General features: G+C 39.5%; 1 protein-coding gene across 1 annotated transcript; it reads left to right on the forward strand.

Annotated features, from left to right (window-relative positions):
• Window positions 1-1,225: 1,225 nt before the first annotated feature.
• Window positions 1,226-4,946, forward strand: RB195_019845 (uncharacterized protein; the record flags this gene model as incomplete). Its single annotated transcript, XM_064187880.1, has 5 exons — window positions 1,226-1,261; window positions 1,420-1,550; window positions 1,620-1,701; window positions 3,484-3,564; window positions 4,866-4,946. 5 exons carry the CDS (start codon window positions 1,226-1,228, stop codon window positions 4,944-4,946), a joined length of 411 nt encoding a protein of 136 aa, XP_064043761.1.
• Between the last annotated feature and the right edge of the window lie 5,230 nt (window positions 4,947-10,176).

Below are 10,176 nucleotides of genomic sequence, written 5' to 3' on the forward strand. Positions count from 1 at the left end.
TTAAGCTTAGTTGGCAGTGTCGTGGTAGTTCTTAAATAGTTCTTAAAAACTACAAATAAATATGAGCTATATTTTTTTCTGAGTATATATTCAGAGAACCAACAGTTTATGAAATTCAGTGGAGAAAACTTCACTGCTGTTTTTGAAGAAATAATTGTCGTCCTGTGAACTCTGAATGAATCCGACCGGACAGCCGAATATGCTTAGAATTTTGTTCGACTCATTAATCAAATCGCGATGTTAACCGGTGGCGCAAAGCGGGCCGCCATGGCGTCTGTGTATGTGTGAGAGGTGTATGCGTGTGATGTGAGTGTAGGTGCAGTCAACCGAGGTTGATGTTGGAAGTTTTCACAGGAGCCGACCACCCGTCTAGCGAACACATCCAATCAAAAAGCCGCATCGTCTTTTTGAGTGCCGCGCTATGTTCCTTTAGTGCCACCAGTGTCACTGCATCAAAACAGGACAAATAAGGAGAGCGAGACAAAATTTCCTCAAGTTTTTTTTTCCCGGATTCAAGACTTTCCTTGGAGAAGTACTTTGAGTCAGACATAAAATCTTGTTCCGGAAAGTACAGAAATTAGTGCATTAATCAGTGAAAAGCACAGGCTTTGCTTTTAATTATCTTGGATTTCTCCAGCCGTTTCAGTGTTGGGTCGCTGATTTAACCGTCGCAGGTATTTGGTAACTGCAAAAACGTTCGGTAGAAGTCGTTTAGTACGCGTGATCGGCCATTGAATGATTGCTTCGTGATTCTGGCCCTACCGGTTCCCTCGTAATTACTTACTCGCGGCAGGAGAAAACACTAAGAAGTTGTGAATTTTGGACGATTCATTGCAATTTTTATTTGACATTCAATAACTGACATGAGAAAAATGAATGGAAGCATAACTGTTTCGCTGAAAACTCGCACGAAAATGACATTTCCAGTATTTGACGGAACAAGCCAATAAACATCGGAGAAACAACGACAAATTGATGGAAGACACTGCTCCGGTTAGGCTAGGACACAAATTTCGCGCATGGACCTCCTGCTGTTCGCGGCACTTAGTAACGAGTGGTTGTCGCCCTGCTGCCTGCTACCGTAAACGCCTCTCTCTCATTGGTCATGCTTTGACCCCGCCCACTGGAATTCGCCCGAAATTCACGGCTCTCACTAAATAGTCTCCCGTCATTGAAATTTTGTTCCGGCCTTGTGTCTGCATAGTCATAACATTCTCAGATTATAATGCCCCGCCCAGGGAAGGACTCCTACGATGAGCAGGTAGGCCTTGAGGGGAATATCACTTTTATTGTTTATTATAGTTCAGGATAGCTCATAATTCGCAAGCTGCTGTGTTTCATTGCCTTCTCCGTATTTGCAGTTTCATTTTTATGTCTGTCCTGAGAACTCGTGTGTTGCATATTAATCATGTGCTTTAGAAGCCGCCATATTCGTATATTTGGCTAACCTACATGGCAATTCAAAATTCTGAGGAAAAAATGCTTCCACTCACTGATATCTACAAATTTATTATGGACAAATTTCCTTTCTACAGAAAGAACACTCAGAGGTTACACAATCTCGTTTTCTGGTTCGTCTAAAAAGCGTATTGTCGAATTTACTAGCCGTCAATTTTCAGGTGGCAAAACTCTTTGCGACATAACCTATCATTTAACGACTGTTTTATAAAAATTCCACGAAGACCCGATCGGCCAGGGAAGGTGAGCGTTGTGTAAGAATTTGTTTATCGCGAGAAGGAACACTAGAAATGTAGAAGTGGTCGATTTTCCTACACTCGTATGTAGTTTGGAGTGGCACGTTTGGAACATTCTTCTTCATAATTTTCTCAGCCGATCTGTAGCAGAAGTTTCATTCAATCCACTCTTTTGAACATTGCAAAGTATTTAACTATTCATGACAAGAAAATTTCGCTCTCTTCTACCTTATCTCATCTTATTTATCTCAAAAAAAAGAAAGTTCGCCATAAATGAAACCTCAAAGGTATCGATGCTTTGTGAGCTTTCCACGAACTTCTCCAACCCGTACTTCATTTCTACAGTATTGACTTGTGTGATATTTTTTCTGCAAATGTATTTTGGAAAAATCATTTGAAAAATGCATTACATTTATGTGGATCTCCAGAAAAACTGTCAACAACTGCACCAAGCCATTCAGTCATTATCACAGTGTTCAGGAAAATGTTTTAGTGATCTTACTTTCAAATTGTAACACAATTTTTTTGCCAATTTTCATATGCACCGCTCAGTGCCCTCATTTAAATTCAAGACAGGCCATGTAATGGAACTTTACACGTTCATAAGTGGAGGCATTTTGTACGCGTCTTGAGGAAACTTCAATCTTTTTCGTTCTTCACCTTCCATCGCTTCATTTTCAACCATCTTTCCTTTATTTTTTTTCATCAACTAACTCTGTAATTTACAACAGATCTAAAATACAGACCACTCCTAGACACTTGCTGAATTCAAGTATCGAAATTGCAAGTGAATGCAGTCTGAATGCAGTTTTTGATTTAAAAAAAAAGTCTCATCACTGTTCTGTTGATCAATGAAGGTCTTATTGGAACGAAGTGCTCACGAAGTATGAAACGATCATGATGCACTTTAACTTCTATATTTTTTCTTAATAAAAATTCTTAGGAAAGTGAGCATATTTGTCCAAATGTGATCTTCACTGCTGAAAGAACTTGTAATTGAAAAAAGGGGGCTGCTCAGGACTACATAACCATGCCAAATCGATCTTCCAGCTTTTCTATCACTAAAACGCATGCGCACACAGGAAGAAAAGATCTTTCAGAAATGCTCCTTTATTTCTTACCTTACAGGATTACCAGCGTTTAATTCCATCCTTCACTTTATGCAAGAAAATTCCCCTTATTTTTGCGTCGTCATGTCATGCTCCACTCATCGCCTTTTTCTAATTCCCATGCCATAAGAGTTCCTAGAGTCGAAGTTCTACTGTTTCGTTGGAATAGTAGACAAATAAAGGATTTCACGGGAGTACACTTGTTGGTTAGGATTTTTTCAATGTCTTAAAAAACACGGGGCAGGAAGAATAAGTACGTAACCTTTAAGATTTCGCGGTGCAATGGCGCTGAAAATGAGCTGGGGCTTATCTCCGTTATTTTTTTTTCGAAAAATTGTTTTTGAGTAGTCGTTTGTTCTCTTCTCCACCGCAGAAGCAAGGTTCTTTTCCACATAAACGAACCAGAATAACAATCTGAGTATCTATCATAGCCTGAAACACGCCACGTTTCTCTATTTCCTGGAAAATTTCTGTTAGTTCCTTGAACTCCACAATTCAAATGCGTAAACAATACTGAAAAGAGCAAAAGAAAAGCAAAAAAAAGCGGAAAAAGAGGGTTTCAGGAAAATGTTGTGGAAACAAGTTCGAAAGAACTGTAAGAATAAATCCAGAGATAATCCCCTTTCTAGCACATAAACATGATTTGCAGCTTTCAAAGTTTCTGCATTTTTTCTTTGCAGGGATCGTATTGGGCCGTGCATCCGAACGCTCTCGGCATGTTCGAGAACGGCAGTTGTCTGCGAAGAAGAAAACGATTCAAGGTGAGCTCATACTCAGCCATGAGTGTGTCTCTAATCTTTTTCCATCATTTGAAACAAACAATCCAAAATATCGCAAATGATACTTCGAAACGTCCTCTATCACTTACCGTAATCGTGGCTGACGTAAAACAAAGACGGGAAGGACGCGGAACCTGTTAATCAGTGTAAGAAAACGATGCCGCATATATATAATCGATATTTATTGCAAACATCATGAAAGATGTGGAACTCACAATGCTATAGATTCATACGGGTTACTGTAACAGGGATTAAACAAGGTGCCCTTTAGGCTTGCAAATTGCACAACTGTATGGTAAGGGTAATGGCTGTTACCGTATAGTCTACACGCAAGACGCAAGAATACACAGATTATAATAGAAAATAGTAAGTGTGAATATTTTAGGTCGATTGTGGCTGTTACGAGAATTCTCTTGGCACATTGTTTATTACTATTAGATGTTTTTTGCGTTAAATTAAAATAGTTTTTCAAACGCGTTTTTTTTATTTCCACTCTGTCATTTAGTTGACTTCAACAATATCAATGATCCTCAATCCTAAATCTAGATCAAATTGTTGGTAACGGATAAATATGCAAAGTGAAGATATTAGAAATTGGAATTGAAAAATGACTAACACTTTGCGGTGCTCCTAGTACAAAAAAAAACGAAAACAGATGGATTTCAGAAATAAAATGTTCGATTCGAAATACTGTATCCACAAACTGTTAAGTGGAATCTTTTTTTTGTAAGCAGCCCAACCTTCCTGACATTTGACAAATCTTCTTTGGTGGTCTGAAAATGTTATTCTATTCATTTCCAGTTTGAACTATATCTCTTCCACTCCTGTCTCCTTTACTTACATTGAATAGGTACAAATAGATCATTAAAGCTATCATCTACCAAACCTCCGAGGTTCTTTTGATACGCAAGAAATCATCCTTCATCCTGAATTCCCCCTTTTCCCTTTGTTTTCCGTCGTCGCACGTTATTCTTTCCTATCCTTCAAACTGTATTTTGTTTTGCGTGTGCCGGTGTCTCTTTTCCCTATTCCACTTCGACCTGATTGTGTCAAACAAAATCCATTCATTAGGTTCTCATGGATTCAATGGAATCCTGTCCCATTTTCTGAGCTAATTCGAGATTAGTCACTGTTGCGATTCGTACTAGCATTTCCGCCTCAAAATCTGCTATGGATTTCGCGTTACCTGCTCCCAAAGATATGTAGTGACATATTGTACCGCGCATCACAAAAAAGTTTAGCAAATTCACTATAGGACTCAAAATTTCTTGTCTCAATTACAGGAGAAAGAAGCAATTCGCAGGGCTAAATTTGCTGGTTGTATTGATGCGCTTGAGAAAAAAGGGGAGACAATGTTAGAATAATAATAATAATATGCTGTGAGGTGGAGAGTACATATATGTACACGAGTGCAAAGTGAAATTAGAGTTGTGAAGTGAATTGTCAGCTGAAATAAAAATAAAAAATAAAAATAAATAAATAAATAAAAATGAAATTTCTGTTATTTAGTACTATATCGATCCTTTTACTGGTTTTCGTTATGATTACAGCTTTTCTGCAGTCCCATAAACATTTCTATTTCTGTTTGAACCACTAACTACAACCAAGCAACAGTGTTATTTTGCTTCTTCTAAAATGTCGATATTTCAGTTCAAACTTCTTTTTTTCGGATAATCTGTACTTTTTCCATAGTGTTGTTCCACTGTTCTTTTAGTATTAGAGTAAGTTTTATTTGACCACTTCCGAAGTGGAATTAGGATTTCTTGATCTAATCTCAGGAAAACAAAAAATCGATCCATTCAGACTCGAAGTAGTTTTACTCCAGAGACAACTTTACCGCAGCGAAAAAAAGAAAATTATTGCACCAGTTAGAAGCTAAATTTAAATTTTCAAAAGGTAGACTTCCGTTGTTATGCTATCATCGATGCATGTATCCGTCAGAACACATTATAACCTTGAAAAGGTCGTACTCCCACAATAGTTGTTGTTCGTTCTTCTGTCCGGAAGTAGGATTCAAATGTTTGGAAACCAGAATTCCCGCAATCCTGTATCTTTAGGGCGACTATTTTCTACTATTACAAAATAATAACAGAATAAAATGTGGTAGAATGTTTTATAATGCTTTGAACATGTAGTTTAATCGCTTAAGAAAAATCTAACTATCGCCTTCGGCATATTAGTACTGTAAACGTCGGTGAATTGTAAATTGCGTGAAGTCGATCCAAAACTAAGCGAGACTTGTACAAAAGAATTGCGAACTCCTTGAAATGTTGCTCCATTTCTTAAAGTCACTGACCTGATTCCTGTACAAGTTACAGTCTGCATAATGAGTAACGAACTGGATGAAACCAGGCACTGATCCGTCACGACGGCACGACGAGCTCCTCAGAGCTCTCTCTTCTTCTTTTTAATGGCTACTTAATACTCTTTTTCTAGAATACGATTGTAGAGCTGGCAAAAAAATTCATCTTTAGTTTTATTGTTGCTGTTTTGCTGGTGTGGCGCCGAACTTTGGTTTGTAGGGATAAAATTTCCGCCATATCTTTTCAATGTAAATTTATACGATCCGCAATCTCTACGGTCGTAGTTGTAGTGAAATCTCAAAATCCGACAACAAAGAGAGCCACTATTGCAAAACTGCGCAAAATAAGGACAGAATCACTACGAACTTAGAGGTGTTAGACGATAGAACAAATAGGAAAAGAGTTTGATGAGGCCCTGTGATTTCATTCATGCACACAAAAAAACTAGAAATACTTCGAATGTTCTTTTGTCTTGAATCCTCGACATATTCTGTCTGTGTTTTGCTATCTTTTTCATTGCTATCTGTTTCACTAGCGGTTTTGAACATATTACGAATCACTGCAGTAAAACGCGCAGTGATTCGTAATATGTTCAAAACCGCTAGTGAAGTATGCACTGGCAACCAAGAACGACACGAATCACGAAGACTAGCCTTGAAAATCGCATGTGCCAATGGCCATACAGTACGTCCGCATTACACGAAGAACCCTCCCTGTAAATAGCAATGTTCCGCGCGAAAACAAAATTTCTCTTTGTCTTCCTTTTATCTCTGACAGTGTCAGTGCCGCTGTTCAGCGCAGCATTATCCAAGCACAATTACAAAATGACGTGATCTTGGTGAATATTCCAAAAGCAAACATTAAAGCCAGCTTGTTAGAAGCAGACTATATGATAGATACTGCATCTGTGAAAGATGTGTTATTTGTCCTTACGGAAAAACAGGCGACTGCGCAAAAATGGGGGTAATATATGAGATTGAGTGCTTGATATGCAATGTAACTTGGGGAGACCGGTAGGAATCTTGGAGTGAGGATTAATGAACACATGGCCGGAAAACGACGAAAAAGTATGATAACACCACTAGGAAGGCACAGACATGAGGCCCACAATGGAAACGATTACGATGTGAAATGCGTTATACTGGCTCACGAAACAGAAATATCGGCAAGAAAGACGTTGGAGGTTTTTTTTATTCTTAAAAGAAACCCTTCAATAAATAATAGGAATGAATGCTTGTCGATAACGAATGAGTTCTCGCCACTTGTACCGCTCTATGACCTATAACCGCCTGATATTCTGTGTGTAGATCAAATAATCTATATCGTCGCTGGTGATCTACACGCAGTAATACTCATTCGCTGGTACACTGAGTGACAAGTGCGTGCAACCAGCCGTGCCACATCCGGTGGAGCAAAACGTAAGACCATTTTCAATGTAGATAGGTTTCTGTTTTCACTACCTGAACGATTATCGAAACACTGACCCAGGGTGGTGTGGCACTTGACGGGATAAACGTAGCATTGTTCCAGTCATCCTCTATTTAGGCCCCTGAAGACGGCGAAAAAGCCGAAACGTCAGGCAAATAAAGGTTCCATCTAAAAACCTCGCATAAAAAAACACTATAGCAAAACACAGACTAGAAATACTATCGAAAACAAGAAAAGAAAGTCCCGAGAGGCTTGTAGCCCTAGGCAGCGGCCCGATTCCACCAAAGACGTATACGTCACAGCGATACAACACGTCGGGCCTCTTCGTACACATAGACATCTTATTACGAGTTATATGTAGGATATATGGAGGAAAATCGTGATTGTATTTTTTTTAGTATTTTTAATTGTAACTGAGGAATGGAGCGGGATGGAAGTATGGCGGGAGCGCTCAACCGCGCTCTTATTTCTGAAAGCTCTGTCTCCCTTTTTCCTCCTAGTAACTTCAGCCTACAAGTCATAGATCCTCTAAGATTAGTGCACAGATTTCAGGGCTCCGATTAACTTAGTTGTTCACTTCACTTCCACAAATAGAAGCGCGGTTGAGCGCTCAATACATACGGGACAAGTCTTATTTTCGATTCCGTGGTTATCAGAAAATATAATTAAACGTGAAATGATTCTTTGTATTCCTAAGGTTAGGCTTCATTTTTCCCAACTTTTTTCAGTGAAATTGTAGATCACGTTCTCCTACACGTCTTATATATTCTCTTTGTGGTGGTCCTAATCCCTACTATTGGGATACACTAACCGAAACTTATTTGCGAATAATTCACAATACATTGCTTTCTTTTCTTCTGGTGCAAAATTTTAGCAATAAAAAATCAATAGAGAAGTGGGGACACAACAAATCACTTCATTTCAAATTGCGGTAGAAGTTTTACGCCGTAAAAATTACTTTTAAGGATCGTTTAGCTGTCAGAGGACTCTCGGGCCATAAACTCAAGAGCTCTTTAGACTCTGCGACCTTCTGCTCAGTCTATTCCATCCTCTTTAGATATCGTTGAAAATGAATATTCATTCCATTCCCAATATTTGTTCTTCTACATTCACATTTTTCGAAACCAACTTACTTTAACTTCGTAACGAAAAAAGTTAATATTACATTACATGTACTAATATTAACTAAATAATATTAACATATTACATGTCGTGAATCCTCTTGAATTCCTCCTTTTCTTTTGATTCAAGCTCTTCATCACTTTTAAAAATCGATCAGTATGATCAATCATAAAATTCCTCAGTCATAAAAGTCACTATCTCCCCCATATGAAATATATCTTGCTGGAGTTGAAATTTCTGTAAACGACTTGGCCACTTAGTTGTGACTTCCTTCTTTCCTTTCTGTGCTCCGTACAAATAGCATGAAAGATATACACAAGAAATTTGTAACAAAAAAGAAACCGACGGTTAGCGGAGGTCTGACACCCGGTGTGCTTGATATCTCCAAAAATATTCGCTTCGCTGTGAGAAAAGCATATATATTACAGAAAACCCCATGAAACGCTCACAGCGTCCATGAGTACTGAAGACCGCACAGCTTTGACTTTGCCTAGATGTGCAATAAATCGAGACATTTTATCCGGGCTGTATATCATTTTATGACATCAAAAGTCGCTGAACTAATAACCACTCACATTCTACCTTCTTCAGCAAACGCGTTGATCATTATTTTTCACAGCGCCCACCAACGAATTCTTAGCAAATGAGAAGAAAAATGAGAAACAAAGTGTGCACCGTGTCCGCAGAATCCTTCATAGTCGATACGAGTTATGATCCTAATTTGTAGGTATGATAAAAACATGGTCCGGCAGAAATTCGTGATAATATCCAAAATGGCGGTCCCTGCGTACAGATGATCGCTACAGTGTAGCGCAGTTGATGGGTTCCAAACCAGGAATAGAGCTGAAGTTAATTAATCAGAAGCACAATGGAGCGTAATACGCAGATCTCGAATAGAAGATCTATTGTTTACAATAATATAATATAGTCGGGTCAAAACAACATGAACCCCGGTGCAATTGTGCAAGCGATTGTGTTCGAAACGGCGCGGTGGAGATAGCGGTTGGAATCGAGGTGGGACCACCGCGAACTGCAGCAATGAATGGTGATAGCAGGTATCCTCACCCAATCGTAACCGCTACGCCTGACCGCACCGCTTGCAGCGTGCTTCATGTCGTTTTGACTCTACTGTAATACAGTGGGATCGCTAATTCCTCTAATGAGGCGAGTTATGAAAAAAAGACAAAGAGATGCGAATCTCTGTCTTTTTCATCTTTTTTCATAACTCGCCTCAATTTGATTCTTATTATTAGATCTCCTTGATCACCTTGACTCCCGTTGATCTTCGAACTGGTCGAGCGGGGGCCAGTAATTCTTCCCGATGTCATTTGTCCCGATCGTGTGCCAGAGTAGCCCAGTGGTTCTTTCTTTCGCGTGGGACACAAAGAGCATCATATTTTTCTTTGAAGGACTTCGTGAAGAAATCTGACCATCGCATCGGCGGTCTTCCTGTAGTGCGCTTAATATCGCGGAGAACCCAGTCGCTCACGGCTCAAACGGGATACTCCTAGCATCACTCTCTCAATTGCGCGTTCAATGACGCTCACCGCGTTTTCTTCCTACTTGCGAAATGCCCAGGTTTCCGAAGCATAGGTCAAAGCAGGAAGTACGGTGGTGTTGAAGAGGTGAGCACGGAGCCGGGTGTTCCTGGTCTTCTTCACTACATCCTCGATGCTCTTGTACGCTCCCCAAGCCGCTCGTCTCCTCCTGCCCAGCTCGGGGGTCAGGTCGTTCATCATGT

The sequence above is a fragment of the Necator americanus genome, chromosome II, assembly GCF_031761385.1.
Source record: "Necator americanus strain Aroian chromosome II, whole genome shotgun sequence".
NCBI classification, from domain to species: domain Eukaryota; kingdom Metazoa; phylum Nematoda; class Chromadorea; order Rhabditida; family Ancylostomatidae; genus Necator; species Necator americanus.